The following is a 23,983-nucleotide window of genomic DNA, read 5'->3' as shown; positions in this document are numbered from 1 at the left end:
TCATGGGGGAGCAATGACCAGTGCTAATGAGATCCTGCTCATTACTTGGGAAGTATTTGTTGATGATACGCTTGGTCTCTCCATCTTCAATGTCTGGGGGGATCATCACAGTTTCAGTTGCTGGTGCAGGCATGTGAACTTGGGGTGCCCACTCCATATCATTGGGTTGGCCTTCAGTTACAAGTGCTGGTGGGTTATAAATTAACTCACCTTTAGAGTTTCGAGGGACTCTAAGCACATATTGGTTCATTGGCACCCAAGTGTTCACTATGGTGTTGACAAAATCTGGATCAAGTTCATTTGTGGGTGATGAGTCAGTTTGAGAGCAAGCATCGTCTGCAGGGACATCCCATTGTGGAGGCTCCTCACAGAACAATTTCCTATAAGCATTAAGGTTGACAGGTTTCCTAATTCTCCTGGGCATTGTGGGTATGGTGGAGCAATCTAATTAAGTAGGGTGGGCTAAGTGGCAGTTCATATAGAGCATTACGGCACTGGAGGACCAAGTAAACTGATTGCTTTACATTTTATACTGGAGTGGATCTCAAATAATGGCGTGGTCTTGGGATAAGATTCTGTTTGATTGCTGAAAAAAATTTTTATTTAAAAAATTTCCAACACCCAAGACTGGTTCCCAATTTTTAGGACGGACCCCAGGCTACCTCTGCCCTCTCGGGTCTGGACTGCGAACCGGACACATATTGAGAGAACCGGTCCTTCAATTAATTAAACCCCATTTGTAAAAATCCCCCCTGTTTTTTAAATGTTTTTTTTCCCCGGGTACCGTGCCTCTCCTTTATTCTTCTTGTAATTTTTTTTTCTCATTCTTCCCCTTCCCCTGCGCACATGAGGTCCTTCTGCCTCTTCTCATCTTCTCTCTTCCTCTTCCAAATCCCTCCTATAAATCTCTTTTCAACTCCGAAAAGCTTCAGAAATTCTTCCTGATTTACCATTTTCTGCCGCCTACGAAGATTACCCATTGCTGTTTGAGCGTTCAAATTGGTGTTTTTCACTGATTTTCCAAGTTAGGGCTTGAAAAGGTATTTTCTTTAAATATTCGGCTATTCCAACACATTTCCTTCAATTTCTGTTATCATTACTAACTTGCTGCTCCTCTTTGTTGTTGTTTCTTCATACTTTATCTTGGTTGCTCATCATTTTCGAAATGGGTGATGCTCTTGCTCGGGTATGTGTCCTCACATTCTCCAAAATTCAATTTTTTGTATCTTTGGCTTATATGTTTGTTCTCTTGTTTGGGGTTGTGGATAATTTCAATGTGACTGTGTTGGGTTTGGTCTGTGCTGTTTTTGTGGTTCCGGTCCTTGTGGTTTGCATGTTGTTATGGTTTATTGTCATTAATTGTTGATGTCTAGAGTCATGGCCCCTAAGAAAGCATCCTCTGTGCAACCCACCCCTAAGAAACGGAAAGCTCCGGCGAGTTCTTCCGAACCCCGGGAGGAGCCTACTCCTCCTACGGATTCCGTTCCTGAGTTGAAACGATTTCGGAATCCGGACTGTGAAGCACGTTGGGACGTGATAGAAAATAGAGGATTTATCTCTGAGCGTGCCTTTGTTATTGGTGACATGGATAGTGATTTTGTGAATATACTGTCCGCACGTGGTCTGCTATCCTTTGTCCAGGCATTCCCTCAATTCAATACCAATATTGTTGGTGAATTTTATGCCAATTTCCCTGCGGATTTCAAACCATCTACAAATTCCCATGTGTTTCTTCGAGAGCACAATTGCAAGATCACTCGTGATGATATTCACCATGTCTGTCAGCTGCCCACACCTGGAAAATCTGATTACAAAAAATATCACAAGTTCACTTCCTCCTTGTCACGGGAACAAATTATCACCACTCTTTATAATGCACCTTCGTTTGTTCCCCCTGCATCTCACCGCGTCATCTCTGGTTCTTGCACAAAACTTTTCGCACGCTGTTTATGTTTGTTCGATACAATGTTTTTCCCACGAGTCAAAAATCCCGCATCTCTGATGAAGCATGTAGGTTGATGATTGCCTTGAGTTCCTCTGATGTTCCAGTTCCTTTGGAGCACATCATTTACAATCATCTTGTGGAATGTGGACGCACGGTAAAAAATGTGCATGCTCAACTTTCGTTTCCATGTCTCATCACTCGTCTTGCTGAACGTTCGAAGATTCCTGTGCTGGATGGTGATCCCCTATGGGACCCGGATAGTCCGATTGACAAGAGGGTTCTGCGCATAAGTGATGCTAGCTCCCGGTCTGTTGTGCCTCAAGTTCCTCCTGAGATTCCTGCTGGTCCTACTGCTCCATCCGATCCGTCTTCTTCTGGAGGTCCTGCTACACCTGACTTGGTCTCCATCATGGAGCGTCTTGACCTTGGTTTCTCCTCAGTTGACTCTCGCCTGGATTCATTGTCGGCAAGTCTTGCTGCTTATGATAACCGCATGGATGCATTTGAGCAGCGGTATACCGGGGATTTGCACGCCATCCACGCGACTCTAAGCGAACTAAAAGATCGCTTACCTGATAGTTCTTCTTAGTGCCTCTTGTATTAGGCCTTTTGGCATTTCCTAGACAACATGGGGGAGCTGAAGTGTTTGCAGTTATAGGCTAGGACCTTTTTGTAGTAATTCAATGGTTGTCGTACCTTGATGTAATTAAGTTCTGAATTCAAACTGAATCTGTTCTATCTTGCTTTCCATATATTTATTAAAACTTGATAAGATTATGGTTGTGTTTGGTTGTGATATGTATTGTTTGCAGGTACAAGACTTATTACAGGTTTATGTCCCTTGTTGTGTCTTTTATCGTGTATCTTCATGTATAGAAGTTTTGTCTAGGACATGCCAAAGGGGGAGATTGTGAGTGCAACTTCGTTATTGGCGAATTCCCTACACAAAACGCTCATGTGATTGTAACTAGTTAGGATGTTTGGAAATCAGTCCTAGTAGTTTGTGACACAACTAAAGCGATTGAAGCTCGAATCAAAATGCACACAACATCTGAAGTTATATCGCAATGCATTGAGCATGTATTTTAAGGAAGGTAAATTGACCCACAATACCTTATGCAATCGAGGTTATAGTGAATAGTATATTTTGTAAAATTTTGGTGTGTGTTAAAACTGTGCATAGAGGTCGGGACATCAATTTGCGGACTGGATCAACAGTGAGGTTGTTGTTATGAATCAATGCTTGAGGTCCGGACGTAAAAAATTATGACCGGATACACAGTAAGGTGGTCTAGGATGTTTTATGAATGTGGTCCGAATCTCTAAATTGAGAACCGGACTTCCATCAAATTGGCTTTGAAACTGATAGTTCGAAGTCCGGAACTTTTTCTTGAGTACGAAACCTCCAGTAAGGTTCCTAAAAGAATTCCGGGGGTCAGTTCCGAAACTCCATGTGAGAACCGGACTTCCAGTAAGGTAATTTCAAAATTTTGGCTTCAGGTGCGGATCCTATTGTCAGGGAGCGGACCATGTGTAACGATTCCTCTTTTTGACACATTTTTAATATGACTTAAAAAGTGATCTCACTGGTCCAAGAGTTGTTTTAAATGATTTAAGTTATCACCTTCGGTTCATACATTAATAACTCAGATTGGATGTGAGGTCAGTTGCTTCGTTCAAGGCAAGAGTCTAGAGAGGAATTGGATCGCGCTATTGGTTGTATGTTTTTCAGATAATCATAGTGGATTCACTACTCGAATATGGTCCCGCTGTTTTTACCCAGTGTTGGGATTGTTTGTGTCAACAATTATAGTGTTATTTATGTGATTGATTGTTTGATTTATTTACTTTAGTTGATTCAATTGTGTTAATGTTTTCGCTGCTTACTCAATTATCTTGGCAAATTTGAAATTGGTATTTTTTTTTTTCAAAGCCTATTCACTCCACCCCACACTTGTTTAGTGATCTAATAGGGAATTACACATGCTTATATCACAAAGTTGATCACTGCAAAATACATCAGTACATGCCCCAACATATTCACATAAGCATGCATATATACAATGAAGTTTTCAAAGTAAGGCCACAACACAAAGTTGAAAATCAAAAGAATCTTTAGTTTTCAGGGACCTGGCAAAATCTAACCTTAATATTCAATGGTGGGGTGGCGTTAGGGGACAATCTATTGTCGTTCCATCAATATCACGTCCACGATCCAATAGGTTTTCGTCTGCCCCAAGTCTATCTAACACTTGTGCACCACAAACATCCCCTGCACTCACTGTTGACATGTCGTATAGATCGCGAGGCTGTGTATTAACTGCAACTTTCCACCCAATCTCTAAAGGGTCGTCAACGTAAAAAACTTGCATAGCATGTGATGAGATGACTAAAGTGTCATCAGACCGGAGCAACCTTTCAAAAGAAACCATATTAAATCCGAACTCATCCTTTTTTACACCACTTGCCGTGTCAGCCCACTCACAGTCGAATAGCACAACAGTTCTTCGGTCCTCATATTGTAACTCTATAATATCTGTTAACACACCGTAGTATCCAACGGGACCGATCCGGGGGTTCCGGTCCCGTCTACTGGCATAACTATTAGTGTCAGCTACAACAAAAACCCCACTTTTTTGGTTCTTCTTATTAAGGTCGATTTCTTTGATCCTGAAACGGAATCCGTTTGTGACGAAACTCTTGAACCGGGTGGCCCAATTACTTGGACCATATGACAGCGCTAATAAGTCAGGGTCCACTTGAACTCCTAACTGGACTTGCTGCTCCACCTATATGAAATAACGGTGAAACCAAGCGATGTACTAGTTACAACACACTTGTGGAAAATGGCATAACACCAAATAAGAATAGAGTATTGGACCTATAACCATCATTAAGAATAAAAAGTAAAACAGAAATCCAAAGAGCATACATGATTAGCCATACTTACATGGTCCTTAAAGGCCCTGGTTAGTGTATTATCTGCTAGGGTGTCGGCTTCCAAAAGAGTTGTTTGCCTATTCCGGGCAGCACGCACTGCCTCCCGATGTTGACTGCAAATAACATTGACAAATAAGATAAGATGTAGGGGCGCTTGATCAAGTAAAAGTGGTTTTATGTATGAAAACCCTTTACAAAGGTACCTGATAAATTCTTGAGCTTCTGGGCAATTGAAAAGGACCAAGCGATGCGCGTGTTCCCTCAAGGCACTATCTAAATAAAATTGTGTTCCTGCACCTTTCGCATTGCCTTGCCCTTGGAAAATGGCATAACCTGGCCGAGGTACATTCTCACCGTCGTAGCTATTTCGGCCCAAACGGTTGCGACGGGTGTCAACTCCTTGCAAATACATTGAGCAGAAGGAAAGACACTCCTCCGCAAGGTATCCTTCTGCTATGCTACCTTCTGGCCGACTCTTATTTCTCACATAAGACTTGAGTGTATGTAGGTACCTAATGATAAACAAGAACATCATTTATTCACTCAGAAACCAAATCAATCAAATGAAATATAAAACGAATATCTAACACTCAAAATGATTTAATCACTTTGAACATCGTAAAATTAAAGTTTGGGACAAACTTCTCAATTGGATACATCCATCTATATTGTACAGGGCCCCCAATGGACGCTTCAGTGGCAAGATGTACTGTCAGGTGGACCATAACATCGAAAAATGCCGGAGGAAAGATACGCTCCATTTGGCACAGAGTTAAAGCAATACGTGGGTTCAAGTCGAGGAATGCTTGCGAGGTGGACGTTTTGTTGCAAATATTCTTGAAAAAGTTGCATAGCTCAAGGAAACGGAAGTGATAGGTTTAGGAAGAACCCTCCGTATAGCTAACGGAAATAAATGTTGTAGAAGCACGTGACAATCGTGACTCTTCAAACCATGGATTTTTTTCTCCTGTACATTGATACACCTCGAAAGGTTTGATGAATAGCCATCAGGAATTTTCACACTTTTTAACACCTGGCATATCATGACCTTCTCTATGTTGCTAAGGGTGAAAGCCGCAGGAGGTAAGTATGTTTTACTCCCACGTCTTATGGGGTGAAGGGTAGGTTTCTAATTTAGCAATTCCAAATCAGCCCTTGCATTCATGCCATCTTTGTTTTTACCTTCGAGTCCTAGAAGCGTACCAACCAGATTGTCGCACACATTCTTCTCGATATGCATGACGTCCAAGTTATGACGAAGAAGATTGAACTCCCAGTACGGTAAAGAGAAGAAAACATATTGTTTCTTCCACGGACCAGTGTACTCTATCAAGTCACCTGTACTGGTGCGCACCCTCACAAGTGGCTTGGACCGACGTTTGCCAAATTTGAATCTTAGGGTGCTCAGCTGTTGCAAACAAGCAGACCCACTTAAGGGCATAGGGGTTGTCCTTCTCTTCACATAACCATTGAAAGCACTCTTCTCCCTCCGGAACCGGTGGTTAATTGGAAGAAATCTCCGGTGACCTAAATAGCAATGCTTGTGACCCCGACGCAAGTATTGGGATTCGGTATCATGGGCGCATTGTGGACAAGAAAATTTTCCTTTCGTGCTCCATCCGGACAAATTAGCATATGCTGGAAAGTCATTGATTGTCCATAGCAAAGCTACCCGCATGGTGAATGATTGGTCACTTGCAATATCATAAGTACGTACACCCTCGGACCACAAGAGGCGTAACTCATCAACTAAGGGTTCCAAGTAAATGTCAATGTCATTTCCTGGTGCCTTAGGTCCAGGAATGAGCAGAGATAGGAACAAATAGGGCTGCTTCATGCACATCCAGGGGCAAATTGTAGACTGTAATAACCACAGGCCACGTGCTGTGTTGGCTGCTCATGTGTCCAAAGGGATTAAAACTATCGCTTGCTAGACCGATTCTGACATTTCTTGGTTCCATGGCAAAGTGGGGGTTTCGATTGTCCAACTCAGTCCAAGCTGGAGAGTCAGCCGGATGCCTCATGACACCATCTTTCACACGCTTAGAAGCATGCCAAGTCATATGCTCAGCAGTGTGCCTAGACATATACAACCGTTGAAGTCGAGGAGCAAGTGGAAAGTACCTCAAAACCTTAACAGCAACATTATGACCACTTCCACTATCCTGACTGGTGTACCGGTCTGCCCCACATACACTGCATGTGACATCATTACTATGATCCTTCCAAAAAAGCATACAATCATGTCGACATGCATCAATCTTTTCGTAAGTCAATCCAAGCTTACTGATCAATTTTCGGGTATGATAAAATGAGGGAGGGAGCGTTTCTTCTATTGGGAAGGATCTCTTGAGCAAAGTAAGAAGGTCAGAAACAGACTCGTCGGTCCAACCGTGCAAACATTTGATATGATAAAGAGCAACGATGAACTCTAGCTTTTTAATGCGATCACAACCTGGATATAAAGGGGCATCAGCATCCTCCACAAACTTATAGAACTGTTCGGCTTGAGGAGTGCAACCAGCGGGATTTAGAGGTGTTGTTCCACTGTCTTCTCCCGCTTCGCGGGGGATTGTTGAAGGGAACAGATCACCAAGTAGACAGTGCATGTCAGATGCATTTGTGTTGTGGTCCATCACACCAATGTCATTGGGGAGTTCTGCCAAAGTTGGGTTCGAGATCGCCTCGCCATGATTGATCCATGGCAAATCCATGTACCGGGGATCCATCCCCTCAATTGTAAGGTGTTCCTGAATTTCAGGTCTGGATCTCCAATATTGATTGTAGCATAATCGACAAGGACATTTAACTTTGTTGTCAACTGAATGGTTTAGGAAACAAGTATCTAGGAAATCCGTGAGGTGAGTCTGATAATCATTGCTCAAGCGGTGAAGCTTGACCCAACCCTTATTAATCATGATAAACCTGAATGAAGAACTCGATGAGTTATGAAGCACGTACAATCCCTGGTTGATACACTCTAGCACGCCTGGAGTATAAAAATCAGTCTATCCACCTCTAATCTGCCCCATTATGAGTTACATCATTGTACACCAAATCACCACTTGGCCTGTAGTGTTCCTGAAAATGAAGTGCAAATATATTGTTGTCAGTTGGAATGAGTACACGAACCTTGAATGATAAGCTATATATTGACTGCTAACTGAATATTGAAACCAACTAACTAAATCTCTAACAAAACAACAAAATGGGGTAAGAGCACCTATAGTGTATAGACTAACTAGAAGAACTAATAACCACAATCACTGAAAAAACAGACACGCCTCTGATTCAGCAAAGACATGAATCAGAGGAACGGACTTCCACCTTCAGGACATGACCTCCATGACGCACACAAAACCCTGAGGCCCGGACCTCCTAATTGAGGTCCGTTCCTACATAAACCTCCAGCAATTTGCACATTTTACATCATTATCCTCAACACAACTAATACATTCAAACCTACTGCAAGCTTAACACAAGAGACAGTTATGCCATTTAAAGTCTTAATATAATGACAAAGAATAAGCTTGTTGGTAGCAGAGCAAGACTTGGAAATTGTATCATTACTGATTATCATATTTTGCAAATATCGCTTACCCGATTGTTGGAAGCTTCAGAACTTCCACAGTCGGACCAACGCAGAACTAAATTATACGGAACAAAGCCGACCCCTCTGGTTTGGGTAGCAGGTGCAAGCTCATTCACGCACAGCCGAAGCACAAAGAGGAACCACAATTTCTGAAAAACCCAGGTCCAGGTGCCACTAACATGAATTACTGTAGCCATAGAAGCAAAAAAAACCCATGAATTCCCCCCACCCATCGATGCCCCATCAGTGGTAGGATGGAACCCCAGTTATTGGGCGATAACCAACCCCAAGGGAACCCACTTTCCGATGGTGACTGGAGGAGGAGCAACCCCTTAATTTGGGGATTTGAGCCGATCGGCACTTTCAGGCGTGACCATCGACACCCACCGATGCTGGATCCCGTTTGGGTTGGGGGTGGGAAGAAAGAGATGCTGCCACAAGGGAACCCCAGTATCTTGGTTTAGCAAGTAGGAGCAACAGGACAAAACATTGAACGCCCTTATTAACTCATTTTTTTAGTCCCTAAATGAATGGACCCCCTTTTATTACCTTAAAGTAATGGGCTGCCACTGTGTTATCAACTAATCAGAAGCAAAGGTTGGATATGAATTCACTGTTGCTTTCTGACATATTAATGTGGCCACTAATGTTAATTATTGGTGAACACCGTCCTTAGCAATTGGCACGCCCCCAACTTTAGTTGCCTTCATTGGAGGCCTTTGGCCAAAATTGTGGTAGTGAGAGGAAAGATAGCATAGGGCCTTTGGCCCCCATATATTCTAACCAAAAAAAAAAAAAAAGGAGGGGAGATTGAGGCCTACTTATCTCTTTGTTCTATCTTGTTGGTGTTACATGAGATATTATTTTGTATGATCGATCACTAATATATTGATATGTAAATTAGTTACACAACACGGCGATATATCAATTATACATAATAATTTTGCGCACTACATCATGAATTTTTATCCTTATATATTGCAATGAAGTTTTTCTTCAATTAATTATCTTGTATACTATTTCTAATAAAGGTCAAATCCATTCTTATAAAGCTTAATATAAGTGAGTCACACCTCAAATTAGTATACAAGATGATTAGTATCTACTTTAGTGATATTAAATAATTACTCGATCTATAGCTCTAGCTTTCACAATGTTTGCATATGGGGCCTGTACTTGGAGGAAGCTAGCACATACATAGTCGACTTTGACAATTCAACCATACTTTCTTGCGCACAACAGTCCTAGCTACTACTTAATTTGTTTGGTTGGATACGTTTTATATATTACAAAGGTGACAAAGCTTAATTATTGCACAACAGTCCTAGCTAGATGTATATATTACTGTTCTTACACAATAGCTAGCTACTGTGGCCACAATATACACAATCGATCATAAGAGCTTTCCAGCCCATGTATTTCATCACAACCCTTTATCTAATAGATCATCTTCCTATTTGCGAGCCATATATATATATATATATATATGTTTAATTTTAAACATATTGATGATGACCATGGAGTGCTTTCAGTCTGTCATATGTGCATTTGATGATAGTAATGATCAGGAGGAGTATCCGGGTCGGGTTTCTCAAGTACTCCATCCACGTTCCTGAGCCAGAAAGTCTGGTTGTTAAGAGAAGCAGCTCCTTTGGGCACATCATCCATTACCCGCTCATGCCCTTTTGGAAAATATATCCCTGTGCGTGGATCCGGAACCCAGCTACTCCTCCATGATGAACTACTACTCCCCCTTTTCACCTCATCATCACTCTCCTTGTTCCTCCTTGATTTTTCTCTCGCCCAATCTTCGCTTCCCCTCACCTTGCTCAAATGTCGGCGTTGATCCACTCGCTTAACTTCCCTGTATGAACTGATATCGCCATTAATACCCCTCGTCAATATTTACTGGGAATGAATATTTTTGCATGCAACATGTGTATATACAAAGGAGCATGAATTGGCATCGCCATTAACCCTTAATCCACTTTCTAAAATCCACTTAGAAGTGTTTTGAACACACAGGTAGTTATTTTGAAAAAAAACCATATATGATGTATACATCATGGTATACCATAATTAATGTCTTCTATGCTAGGGTTTATACTCCACAGCCATTAATTTCACTTCCCTAGCTAGCTGGTTAATTTATACTTTCAAGAATAAATATAAAATCGATTCACATCGAAAATTTTATGCCTACTTATTATTATTAATTAATTTTTGAATTAGATACTATATATGTGTATGTAATTGTAAAAATGTACGAATTTGGCAACTACTAATGAAAGATACTGTACCTGAGCAGAAATATGTTTGATTTTGCAATCCCACTTCTTGTCATGGCCTTCAATGATTGATACCAATAATATACAGAGCAGAATCAGTAGAGTACGTACTATCGCAAAGTTGGATATGTATATATGAATGAGTAGCTAGCTATACTATCACGTACAAAGTTCGATATATATGGCAAACAATTGTATATATATATATATATATATATTTTTCATGCAAGGCTCATGATCAAAAAGCAATTAATGGTTTGAAACTTTGGAAAGCCTCAAAAGGCTGTATGGCATGTATATATAATACATTTAACAATGGAGGAATATGTTCCATTAATGAGAATATTGATCTAGTGAAGGTTAATTTTTATATATTGACGCATGCAACAATGCAATAATATTAGTCATTCAAATAATTAAAGCTAGCAAAAGTGAAACTCATAGAGCTTTCATTTCTTTACACTTTTGGGAATTAATTCAAGTTGGTTCGAACAATATGTGTGGCTCTAAACCATCATTGTGTGGATACTCTCTAAATATGGTTAAAGAAATGCATGCATGCATTGTGTTTATTAATTTGGTGCTCTTCATTTCAAGTAACAATTGGAATATATTACTACATATATAATATGTTCCGATCTTTTGCATGGAAACCGTTGATCTTATTCTCCAAAGGGCTGACCAAAAAAATATTCTCTAAGGGACAACTGGTAGGTGCTCAAGTACTATACGTGGCAGTTCCTCTTTGGTGCATAACCCTTACCTTTGTAAAGTTAATAAAGAGTTAGGCCCCTCTCGGGATGCCCAAAGGTGTGGGCTTAATCTATATGAGATTTGGACTCGATGGCCCAAAGCTCCAAATTCATGACCATGTCCCAAGCTTGTGAAGATCCCAAACACCCCATGTGCAAGGCTCGTTGCTCATTGGACCCGAATGATGGAAAAAGATTTTTTTTTTTTTTTTTTTTTTTTTTTAAGATTATGAGAACTTTGTGTTTGCATTGAAGACTTTTAGTCAACCGCATGTTTTTGAGAGCAATGCTCAAATCGCTCTTCAGCAGTATTCGAGTTGAACAGGGTTGGAACACTACTCGAAGCTCGAAAATTAAAAATTATTATTTATAAAAATATTGGAAAAGGGTTATATATCTTTAATATCTCACATATGGACTAATTTTTTAAATTTCTCATTTTTATCTTCAAAAATACTACCATGGTCACAAAATTTAGTCAAAAAATAATATGGTTGGTGACAACATATGTAAAAAATTCTACAGCCACTTTATATTATACAATCACATTTTTAATTATTAAATATTAACGAGTTCAGTCAGTCTTAAATTTGAATCTATCTCGTAATTTAAATATAGGGTACATGTTGTTCCAACTTATTTAATACAACTAATTATGAGTTATTAATTTCAATACTTACAAACTCAAATCTTTCGGTCCAGCAAAAAAAAAACTCAAATCTAATGGTCAGCACATATAGTTGCTGAAATTTGTCACTAGTTTTTCTGATTAAAAAAAAAAGAAAAAGAAAATTGTCTTTAGTTTGATCATCCAATTAGGTAGCATAATTAAATTTTCATGATAAGAATCCAATAATTAAGGACTGAAGACCCATGCTCGTAGTCGTAGCTCTTCGTTGAACTGAAAAAGCAAAGCAAAGAAACACAGAGAAGAAGCTCCAAAAATTTCCGATGAAATTGAAAGGAAAGACCCCCAAACCAAAGTTGGGGTTGCTCACCGTCTTCCTCCTCTGTTCTCTCTTCTTCATCGCTGGCTTGTTCTTCTCCACCCTCTTCTCTCAGGTCTCCGTCCCTCTCTTTCTCTCCGGTCCGCGCTCGGCCTCGAGAGTGCTATCGGAGGAGGAGGAGGAGGATCACGGTCCAATGCCTCAAGGCGAGAGCGGAGACAGTTACATTCAATCGATTCCATTCCAGGTTTGCCTAATCGAATCAGTAATCAGATTAACTGCGATTTGTTTTTGTCAATTCGATCAATTGGGTTCGTGAAAACTGTTGAGTTGCTTGCAGGTTCTGAGCTGGAAACCTCGGGCTCTTTTTTTTCCGAGATTCGCAACTGCAGAGCAGTGCGAAAGCATAATTCAAACGGCCAAGTCTAAGCTGACGCCGTCGAGTTTGGCTTTGCGGGAGGGAGAGACTGCTGAGAGCACCAAGGGGACTAGAACAAGGTACCCTTTTCCCATTTTTAGCTGATGAGTGGAAAACAGATGGTTGAGATTGAGAATAACTATTACTAGTTCTAGACCTGTTTAGTTTGCAAGTAAATCAATGTGGAATTGGAAATGGGAATGTAGTTCCGGATACGTTTTCATTTCTGTGTTTTCTGGTTTGCATCTTTGTAAAATTTGTGAAATGGCTAGTTTTAATATGTTTTATGAAAAGTTGAAAACCCATTTACGAAAAATGAGAAATCTTTGGCAGGGAAGTTTTGGAAGAGAATTCACAGTTAATCATCATTGGTTGGATTTTTTTTGTGATGATCGATATATTATTGTGCCAGTTTGAACTTTGAAGGTACTTTTACGGAGAATGTTTTTCTGCTCGTGACATTAACTCTTAGTCTACACTTTGATTATAGTTCAGGCACATTTGTCAGTGCATCAGAAGACAAAACTGGAGTCCTGGATTTGATTGAGCAAAAGATTGCCAGGGCTACAATGTTACCAAGGAGCCACGGAGAGGTATGTTTTATCGTTATATATTCTTCGGGCCTTCTGGGGTAGGCATAAGTGTGAGGGTGGAGTTGTTGAATTCAAAAGCGGTTAAGCAGATGGTTTTCATTGTTCATATAGGTCTGAATGCTGTTTATTAGTTTTGCTGATACATCATACATAGCTGTGTCTTTTCTTTTCATAAATAGGAAATTGTGTATCTTATGATGTTTCTACTTCTACAAAAGTTTTTAAAATGTTAACCTTTCATTACAGGTAAAATTCTAAATTAATCTGAGTAATGCGGGGATATCATCATATTGCAGGCATTCAACGTTTTGCGGTATGAGATTGGCCAGAAGTATGATTCTCATTATGATGCGTTCAACCCAGATGAATATGGCCAACAGACAAGCCAAAGAGTACATACTTAACTATCTGATTTTATTATCTATGCTGTCATTTGCTGCTGTTTTTTATTTTGGGAATTCCCTCCTGCCAATTAGAAGATCCCTGATATTTTTGGGGTAATACAATTTGGCTATTGTGCACCTAATAATCATCACTGTCCACCAGCCAAAATAAATAAATAATAACGAACTAAGGTATTTCTTATAAGTTGTGTAATGGTCAGTAACCTCTATTATGTAATGCCTGATAAGCAATATTTATGGATTTACTTGAACATTATGTCACGTCCAAAATAGGATATCTTATTTGCAGAATGGATGACCATTTTACTTTTTTTTTTTTGGCCAGGGATGACCATTTTACTTTGAAGAAAGCAGCTGTGCTAGTCATCTTCTGCTTTTTATTTCTCTTCTTGTTTTCATCTTCTATAAATTATATATAGTTTAAATTAAAAGCACTGAGAATTAAGCACCACATTGCTCATTTTATGTTTATTCACTTGAGCAAAAAAACATATATTGGGGCTGCAAAAACTTATTATGATAGATGCCAAATGGTAATTCCAATAGTGCCTTTGCTAGTTTTATCATTTGAGTACATTTGTTACTTATGAAATACTGGGTTGAGGACACCTTTGCTGATATCCCGAAATATTATTGATCTTCCAATTTTTCAGAACTTGTTATCATCATCTGGCTGTAAATTATTTCAGTAACTAAGAGGGATGGCTGCGTTCTTTATTGTCATGTTTTCTTCAGCTCTTTAGAAGAAAAATAAATTAAAAAAAATTAGTAGCATAATCCCATTATTCTAATCGCCATTTCTGTCATCAAGCCTTCTATGATGATGTGATGCTGAAAATGCATCTCTATATGAGCCTTGCCTACATTGTCTAATTCTTTACCCTTTATACCTACTTGAACCAATTATAGATTCTTTTCACGTATCCTTTACATTCAGCCTAATTTATATGTGAAACTAACTTATAATTATAGGTTACACAGAAATTGCATATTGTTTTTTTGAGTTCATGATTTCAACTCTGTAAATGTTTTATTGATGTTGCTTCTTTATCAAACCATTGATACTTAACCTTCACAACATTTTACTCCATTATGCAGTTTGCTTCCTTCTTGTTGTATCTATCTGATGTAGAAGAGGGTGGTGAAACCATGTTCCCTTTTGAGGTAGGATAGGAAACTTCATATTTTATAATCTTATATACTTTCAATAAGCAATACATTTGCCAGCACTCACCTTCACTTTTATTATCAGAATGGCTTAAAGATGGACAAGAACTATGATTACAAGAAATGCATTGGTCTCAAAGTTAAGCCCAAACAAGGAGATGGACTTTTATTTTATTCAGTGTTTCCAAATGGCACAATTGATCAGGTAATTTACTTTATTTTATCATAAATCACGTCTAATTCATATAAATTGCTCTTCCTGTTCTTGTGAAGGATGTGAAGTTGGGCAACTTATTTCCATTTCCTTTTGCATACATATTATTAGATATAAACAATTCAACAGCTAATTAGGGCTTGAAAATTGGAATGGCAATTTCAATTCTTGTCCTTTCTCACTTTTGACTGATGATTAAACGAAGAGGCTATGGTGGTGCTTATCTTTTTGGCTTTGCTCATCTTGACTTTGAATATAATACACTACATGCAGACATCTCTTCATGGAAGCTGCCCAGTGATCAAAGGGGAGAAATGGGTGGCAACAAAATGGGTTAGAAATCAAGATGAAGAGTATTAAGAGTTATTTCATTCGTAACAGTTTTCTATCAGAAACGGGTGATTCCGGAACAGCGTAACAAAATGGATCACCTGGTTTTACGACTGTAATGTAGTCAATGACATCCATGTTCTTGCAGTAGGCAGCACTGTATTTTCTCTTGGATGTATAGTTTTACAGCTAGACCAACTCTAATCCCAAAATTTGAATCCTCACTAATGTGGCAATGTTTCATTTGTTCTTATGTGAACTCACTTTGAACTTCCATTTATTTTTACAAGATATTCTCATATCATCTACCACATCACTTGGTATACATTATCCTCATTATTCACAACCATCGAGCTTACAAATTAAAATGGTTAGGGTATGTCTTCTTGTTTTTCTTACGAAATTATGAGGGAAAAAACCTTTTATATTCCTGTCATATTAGCTTCAATTTCAATATGCATCATGAATTGAAATTGAATTTATTTTTAAAATAAAATTTGAACAAAAATGGTTTTTTGCTAGTGAGTACTGGATAGTCTCATTACGTGAATATGATGACTTAATCCTCCGGATCCGGTTCTTCATCTGCTCCATGATGAACATTTGTGTTTAGTATTTTCTGATTGGTCTCACTGCACATGAACTCATGATCATGATGAAATTGCTCATTGTATTAACGCAGAGACTGATTTGTTATAGTTGGAAAATTGAGAGGCCAAAAAAGGAGAAAAAACTGAAACAGGAGTTATAATTACAGTAATACATTAGCCAAGCGAAAACATCACCAAAATGAAATGGTGATCTATATAACTATGGAAAATAAGAAAAAGAATCAAACTTTTCATCATTAGGGGAGTTACTTAGATACCTATCAAGTTTTAGATAAGAAAGAGATGCGGGTTTGTTATAATAAATTGGCTAAATAATTTTTGATCTGACTATTTTTTGTAATGGTAATATGTTTATAATATAAACGGTTTCGATTATTGAATTGTAGGTACAATGAGCATGTTAATACTTTTCTTAAAATAAGACATCCTTACTTGAAAATTTCTTTATCCAATTTAATGAGAATTAGATATATGACCAAATAAGGGGAAAAAAAAATATCAAAGGTGACAGTGTGACACGCATACATATTAAGCAACTCATTTTAAATGACCGTTAGGGTCCAAAAGACACGCCTGTAACGGCTACTTTCCATTTAAACACAATAAACCCTCTCTTTAGTCTTTGCATCCAAACCAAAATTTTCACATTCTTCTCTCCAATTCACTCAAATCTCAGATTTCCCACCATTTTGAATCTGAATTCCCACCATTTTCTTCTTCTACAATTCTCGATCCCTGTGCTTCTTAGAGGCTGGCCATGGACCTCGGTTGCTTGGACTTGGGTTGCATTTCTGTGTCAGACAAGCAAGGCACTACCACCGAGCCCAATCTTGATTCTCAGAACAAAAACAACGAAGCTTGCGAGCCTGTTACAGCGAGCTCAAAGATCGGAAAGGTGAATCTCTCATTCAGATTCAAGACTCGCGTTTTTCCTTAGTTTCTTATCTTTGCTCAATTTTCTTGAACGGATTCTCAAATTTTCTGTTTTCGTGTTTGGATTTGTTTGAATTTGTTCGGATTTGAGTGGATTTGAAACCCCAGGACTTCTAAAAAGTAAGGTTTATTGTATGGATTTGATTTGTTATTGTCGATTTGTGGTGTGTTGCTGATTTAGAACCCTAAAACTTTTATTGTTCTTAATTGTGGGGATTTAAGCCAATTGAAATTACAATAGCCCTAGAAATTGAACTTTTAGTGTACGTCGTTTATTTGGATTTCAGTGAAATCAAATCTAATCCCAGACCAGTATGATTTTTGGTTATTGTCTGATTATCAGTGAGTTAAAATCCCAGAAATTATATTTTCTTTTAAAACAAATAAAATTTGTCTGTTTGTGGTTGTATTGCTTAATTCCACTATTCAGTGTTCTGTTTTAGCTCTACATTTGTGTTGATAGAAGTTGATTTAATTTACTACTTTTGAGTTCGTTTGGCTAAAGACATAAAATGAAGTGGTTTATCATTCAGGCTCGATAGTGTGGTGGTATTATCTATTATGAAGATCTTACTGCAGATAGAACCCATTTATAAATTTTTGTGTTGATGAATCGATTTATTTATTTAATTTGACATTTGAAGTTTGGGCCTTACTGGTTGATTTTTGTGTTCTCCATTTGCATGAAATGTTGTGATATTTATATGCCAAATGACAAATTTTGTCAAGTTCTCTGGTTGCCATCTTGGTTCATTTTACATCCTGTCTTTATTTTTCTTTTTTCTGAATACTGCAGAATAAAAATTCAAAAGAGACTAGCCAGTCAGTATTGAGTTCTCTTAACAAATTCACATCACAAATTAAGAAGCCTGCTCATCGTAGGACTTCTCCTATCAACTGGTTCCCACGGAAAAAAGTGGACTCCTACTTGAATAGGAAAATCAAAATGCTGCAGGTTTTCCTTCTCTCTCTAACAAGCACACGCATTTAATTCTCCTAATGTCTGCTTTAATTTCCATGTTAACCAAAATACTGATGCATTGGTTTTTTTTCAGGAAGTAGATGGCATGAATTTAACTCTTGATGAAACTCTAGGTGATTCTAATCCGCATTACTCAAAAGTGCTAAGGGAAAAGATGGCAGCAAAAGAAGCTGCACAAAAGGCAATGGAGGCACGAAAAGCTGCACTGGTGGAAGCATCTTGGTGTCGTATACTTTGGGCAGCCAGGTAAATATCGAATGCATCTTGGTGTTGTATACTATGGACATGAATATTTTTAATGGTTAATTTCTCAACTACAATTATTTTTTTTTCTCTTTATTTCAGGATCCAAAGCAAAGAAGCAGAAGCCCAGCTGTTGAAAGCAGATAAAGCTGCAGCCGAAGCTTTTGAAGTGGCAACAGCCATGGGAGTTATCATGTATGACATACCAAATTGCCCTCAGAAGCCTTGTAAAGTAGAAACATCCACTGTTAATGGAGGAGGGTCTACTACTCACACGGTCACAGCATCTTTTGAGACTGCATTCGAGGTTGATAAAGAAGTAGCTGCAGCTGTAAAGATTGCGTTAGTTAAGCTTGGAAACTGCCCTTCTTTTAGTAAAGATGAATTCAAAGAACTGCTTCGAAAAATTAGTGAGAACCCTGATACAGGTGAAAATAATCAGGAATTATCTGAGTTTTCTGCAGAGTGTGAATCAGAATCTGGATCAGAACTTGAAGCAGCAGTATCCCAGAAAGATATTATCATTTCCCAAGATTTGGATCATAAGATGCCCAGTTTAGAGGGAAGACAGAGGAAAAGCAGAAGGCAGTCTTTTGGAAAGCTTAATAAGGAAACGATAGTGGCCATGATTCTTGAGAGGCTTCAGTGTTTGCAAGAAGATGAACTCTCTTCTCTTGCAACTATAGTTGCTACTTGTGGTTTAAATGCTGCCTTAGCAGAAGTTGAAAATAGCAAGCTGTCTTCTGTAGGAGCGGGGAAGCTTGATTACGTCAGAGATGGGCAGATGAGAAGGAAGCAAATAAAATCAGAACTCCCAAGTCTAGACAAGTTTTTAGTTAAGCACATGACTAAGCTTGAAAGAGAAGTGCAAGAAGCGAAGAATAGAAGGAATAAGTCTAGGGAAGGAACTGCAGAAAATTCTGATACAGCTGTTTATGAGAAGGCTAAATCAGATAAGAATGAAACTACCTCCGAGAACATTCCAGACTTGGGAAGCATCCTATTAAAGCATGGTTCAAAGTTTGAGAAAGAGATTGGAGAGGCAAAGAAAAATTCAGGACAGTTTGAAATGCTTCAAAAGTATTCACAGAGAAACAAAATATCGTCTGAGGCCATTCCTGATTTGGAAAGTATACTAATTAAACATTCTTCAAAACTTGAAAGGGAAGTTGAAGAGGCCAAGAAGAACTTTGCAAAAACATCTTCGAAGAGTCACAGAGAAGAAAATGTACCAGAACTTCCCAGCCTAGATAAGTTCTTAGTGAAACGTGTCTCAAGACTTGAGAAGGAGGTACAAGAAGCGAAGAACAGTAGGAAAAATGATACGCATGAAGGAGTTAAGTTTTCTTATCTGAAAAAGAAAGTTGATTCATCTGCTTCAGTTGCACAACCAAAGGAAAATGCTAGTTCCTGTCCTAAGGAAGAGTCAGAGGGGAAAGAAAATATCGACTTAAATAAGGGTGCTGAAGAAAATTCCAGGATGGAGCAAAATGAAGGTAAAATGAAGGCTGAAATTAAAGAGACTGAAGATAGTTTAGACAAGATCTTGCTCAAACCAGTGCACAGATTGGAAAAGGAGAAAATGCAAGCCTTGGAAATCGGAAACAATTATGGAAATCGTAAACTCGAAAAGCAAAAGGGAGGAAACAGTGTTACTCAATGTGAGGGCTTGGACAAGGTTTTAGTAAAGCATGTTTCCAGACTGGAGAAAGAGAAGATGAAGTTCGGTGTAGAGGAACAAGCAATTGAAGTGAAGCGAAGTAATGCAAAGCTGCATTCATATGTGGATGAAGCATGTGGTTTGGATCAAATTTTGGTTAAACACAAATCAAGACTTGAGAGAGAGAAGGTGGCTGCTGCTGAGGGACCAGAAGAGCAGATTAGATTCTCTGTAACTCGTAAAGAAGCCAGGGAGAGAGAACTACAAGAGCTGTGGGGAGGTTTGGGCTTAGGAAACTCCATGAAGCCACATGTCTCAAAACTTGAACGAGATAAGGTGAACGGTCTTATTTTTTGTGCTTAATGAATTGCTTGCATTGCTTTGCTTAAGTACTGAAATTTGATTGTTTGTTGGTTCTTATTATGGGTTTGTTGGTATTTCCATTTTGTATAGGCCGCTTGGATTAAAGCTGAACAGGAGGAAAAGAGGCAAGCTATGATTTTCTCAGATTAAAAGCATGAGACTAGAAGGATGATATGCAGTGGCGAAGGCATGGTGGGGGCTATGGGGTCTCTACCGACCCCCCTATAGTTTTTTTTTTTATTGATAATGAAGTTGATATGTAGGACAAATTTGGGTAAATTTGTATCAATATCAGATTGATCATTTTGAGTTTTTTTTTGACAATGATCTCTTTATCCACTTAATAAATGTAATTAGGATTTTGTGAAATTGACATATGTTTCACTTCTGCTTGAAATACTCCATGTGAAATTTTATAATTCTAATCGGGATTATACGAGTTAGGCTTAAAGGGCATATAATAGGAATTAATACTATGTTGCCGCCTTTATATAGGCTGTCCTTAAAAGGTTTGGTCAAAGATTTTGAGGGCAAATTACCATTTTAGTCTCTATAGTTTTGACGTACCACAGCTGACATCGGTATGGACCCAAGTGACTAATCAACCATGTATGGTTCTAGTTTTGACATAAAATCTGTTTACTGCTAAAACAAGCATGAAAGGTCTTGATCTTCCACCCAAATGATCTACCACAAAATGGAATGACACCTTAGATACTACAATTTTATTGCTCAAGTAACTACACCCTCTCAAGTTCAGTGTTGTGCTTGTCCAATTGGTCTTTCAGCTCCTTTGTCCACCCTTGGATTAATCTTTCATGCTTCGTGATAATCTCAGTCTTTATCCTCAACTCCTCTTCCATCCCAGCAATCTCCTGGAAAAATGAAAATGGATCATCATTAAGTAAACAATAACCAATAATCTAAGGACAAGCTGAACAACACGGTCTTTAGATAAACCTTTTTAAGTTGTTCAGCCTTTGTGGGCTGATCCTCACGTTGCAGACCAATAAAAAACAGTTGAAGCTTTTTGGCAGCTTCCATAAAATCTCTGGCATGCCTCTCCACATCAACTGGAGCAGTGACAAAGTAAACACCATTAGAGGAAGTACAAAAATAAAGGCATACCCTTGTGCACTATTGTTCAGTGTGTACTTCAAGATCAGAGAAAACTTTTCAACTTCGTTCACTACTTTAGCAACGGACAGTTATACAGTTCAATAAAACCATTGATAAACAAGATATTACCAGCAACCTCAACCTCAAACATCAGGACAAGGAAACCTGGTTACAAAGGTAAAATGAAAGATCCATGGCTCTTTGTAGCCATTAGAAAATGATAGCATTCAGTTGGGTACACAAGATTTGCCCAAAATCATAACCAAGTTTTCCAAAATAATCCCAATCAGTTATTAAAACTAAAAAGATCAGATTAAAGGAACAGACAATTTCATCAGAGAGGGATCTCAAGTACTGGTATTTCCAAAGTCTAATCGAATGTAAATATCACCATTTCCAGTATAAGATATGCACAACAGGTCAATATGCAGTAATGCTTGACATACTGCTTGGCTGGAAGAGGTGATGACTACTAGGACATAACCAGTTTTTTTTTTTTTTTTTTTTTTTTTTTTTTTTATAAGAACTAGGACATAACCGTTTTGAATACTTATGTCTGCATTACTACCCTGATCCCCAGCAAAATTATTCTCCAGCCACATTCAAATATAAACAAATGACTATCTTGCTTTTCAAATCTCCCAAATCCTCTGTTGCAATATAACTTGAATGTTCCTTTGCCGCAGCTAAAGCAAGAAACTCCAAAACTGAGTGTGTTTTACCAGTTTAACATATTCCTTATTCTCCCACTTTAGCAAGATACACAAGACATCCTCCATTGTGATCCCAATTTCTGACTCATTATGTAGCTATGTTACAAAGTTCACTCTATTAAAGTTTATCATTACAACATAAGACGAATGTGAAACATACCCAAAAAATTATCATTACAACTGTGGCTAATCATGCTTGTGAATCAAAGAGAACTCGCATAAATACAAACAGACATAAACAGAATGGCATGTAGAGGTATTGGTACTAACTTTGATGAGAAGGGTGGGGAGAACGGTCAATTGCTTGAAGCTCTCTGGCAGGCAAGCATGGCAGCAAAGCAGCTTCCAGTGCCATCACACATGCAACCATGTCTTCCCTTGGAGCCACTGGGGATTGCATCTGTGCATCAACTTGATGCTGCTGATCTACCACTTGTCTCTCAGCCATGTGAAAATAAATCAATATCTGCAAAATACCAAAAAAAAAAAGTAAGAATTGAAAAGCAAATGGGCTGAAAAGAAAGCAATTTGCAAAAAAAGGAAGATGATTTGGTGGAAAAAAATGTATTTAAGCATCTGGGTATAACCAAACAAGCATGAAATTTTCAAGCTAAGATTCAAAAGCTCGAAGAAATCAAATAATAACTAAAATTTAGTAGCTTTTCCGTATCAATTAATCATACAACTAACGAGGATTGAATTGAATCCATAAAAGAGAAAAGCTTCACGGTACCAAAAAAGAAAAAAACTTAGATGAAACCCAGATGCGTATTCACTCAATTTCAGACAAATTATAGCAAATTTCGCGTTACCTATAACCTTGAATGAGATTGAGAGCTTCAATCAGAACTTGGTATGACGAAGCAATCTCATTTAGTGTAGAAAGTTCAGCCTTTCCCGTTCTTTCTCGTTCTGGTTCTGTCTCTCTTTTCTCCTCCCTTTTATGAAATTGTTTCCCTCCTCTCCATTGTTTTTACCTTAGAATTTCCCTCCTCCACTTTATTCAACAAAAAAAGAAAAACGTTTTATTATTACTCGGCTACTCGGCTCCCAATTTTTTAACCTAAAAAAAGGGCATAATTTCAATTTTCAAGTCCAATTCTATATTATTTATATAGAAAAATTATGTTTATTTAATTTAAATAATATGCTCCAACTGAAGTAAAATATACTTAACTAACCAAATAAACTGGTCTCAAGTTCGAATCCTCCTATCCTAAAAAAATAAAAATATCTCAATGTTTTGCACTTCATCCATGGTCTAAGACTCTAAATACTCAATAATGTCAAATATGTTTTTTTGTGTTAGGCTCCGTTTGGGATTGCGGTGGAGGATCCAAGAGCTACTGTAGATGATAATTCTCAATCACTTACAACAATTTTGGTGTTTGGTAAAAAAAATTAAAAACTGTTTTTCCCCACAACAAAAACATAAAACAGGTTTCTATGTGCTTTTGAAAGCTGCAGTGAATCACAGCAATAATGAATATTTTATTTTACCCATAATACCCTCATTGATTTCTATAATTTTTATTTGTTTATTTTAAATTAAAAAATATATTCATTGTTAGTTATAGTTTATATTGTGGTAATTAATTATGATATTTTATTTGTACGATTAAAATTATAATATACCTAAAAAATAATAGGCATACTTATTTAAATGTTGTTCTTATAAAAATGAATGCTAATAAAAATTTGTAGTCAAAAATTTCAAAAAAAAGTAAAAAAAACATTTTATTTTTACCAAATAAATAAGTAAAAGACAT

The 23,983-nt window shown here is 38.0% G+C and overlaps 3 protein-coding genes and 2 pseudogenes across 4 annotated transcripts; 2 read left to right on the top strand and 3 right to left on the bottom strand.

Moving 5' to 3' along the window:
* Positions 1-4,098: 4,098 nt before the first annotated feature.
* Positions 4,099-7,803, bottom strand: LOC147276619 (uncharacterized; annotated as a pseudogene).
* Positions 7,804-10,013: 2,210 nt separating this feature from the next.
* Positions 10,014-10,899, bottom strand: LOC147276618 (glutamate racemase). Its single transcript, XM_086255411.1, has 2 exons — positions 10,778-10,899; positions 10,014-10,350 (listed from the first exon to the last, which is right to left on the bottom strand). The coding sequence occupies exons 1-2, from the start codon at positions 10,819-10,821 to the stop codon at positions 10,014-10,016; spliced, it is 381 nt and encodes a 126-aa protein (XP_086111537.1). The 5' UTR covers positions 10,822-10,899.
* A 1,490-nt stretch (positions 10,900-12,389) lies between these two features.
* LOC147276617 (putative prolyl 4-hydroxylase 9) lies at positions 12,390-15,864 on the top strand (annotated as a pseudogene). The gene is made up of 7 exons (XR_015123819.1): positions 12,390-12,711; positions 12,805-12,962; positions 13,373-13,475; positions 13,772-13,867; positions 14,978-15,043; positions 15,132-15,251; positions 15,534-15,864. The product of XR_015123819.1 is annotated as a putative prolyl 4-hydroxylase 9 (transcript).
* A 1,016-nt stretch (positions 15,865-16,880) lies between these two features.
* On the top strand, positions 16,881-20,582 carry LOC147276616 (myosin-2 heavy chain-like protein). The gene is made up of 5 exons (XM_086254799.1): positions 16,881-17,096; positions 17,931-18,089; positions 18,190-18,362; positions 18,462-20,355; positions 20,473-20,582. The coding sequence occupies exons 1-5, from the start codon at positions 16,959-16,961 to the stop codon at positions 20,530-20,532; spliced, it is 2,424 nt and encodes an 807-aa protein (XP_086110925.1). The 5' UTR covers positions 16,881-16,958; the 3' UTR covers positions 20,533-20,582.
* Positions 20,583-20,916: 334 nt separating this feature from the next.
* LOC147276615 (mediator of RNA polymerase II transcription subunit-like protein) lies at positions 20,917-23,166 on the bottom strand. The gene is made up of 4 exons (XM_086255154.1): positions 23,027-23,166; positions 22,485-22,680; positions 21,343-21,455; positions 20,917-21,257 (listed from the first exon to the last, which is right to left on the bottom strand). Exons 2-4 carry the CDS (start codon positions 22,660-22,662, stop codon positions 21,123-21,125), a joined length of 426 nt encoding a protein of 141 aa, XP_086111280.1. The 5' UTR covers positions 22,663-22,680; positions 23,027-23,166; the 3' UTR covers positions 20,917-21,122.
* Positions 23,167-23,983: the final 817 nt, after the last annotated feature.

The sequence above is a fragment of the Dryas octopetala genome, chromosome 8 (genome assembly GCF_963921425.1).
Source record: "Dryas octopetala chromosome 8, drDryOcto1.1, whole genome shotgun sequence".
NCBI lineage: Eukaryota > Viridiplantae > Streptophyta > Magnoliopsida > Rosales > Rosaceae > Dryas > Dryas octopetala.
The sequence above is the reverse complement of the archived record's forward strand: the minus strand, read 5'-3'. Positions and strand labels throughout refer to the sequence as shown.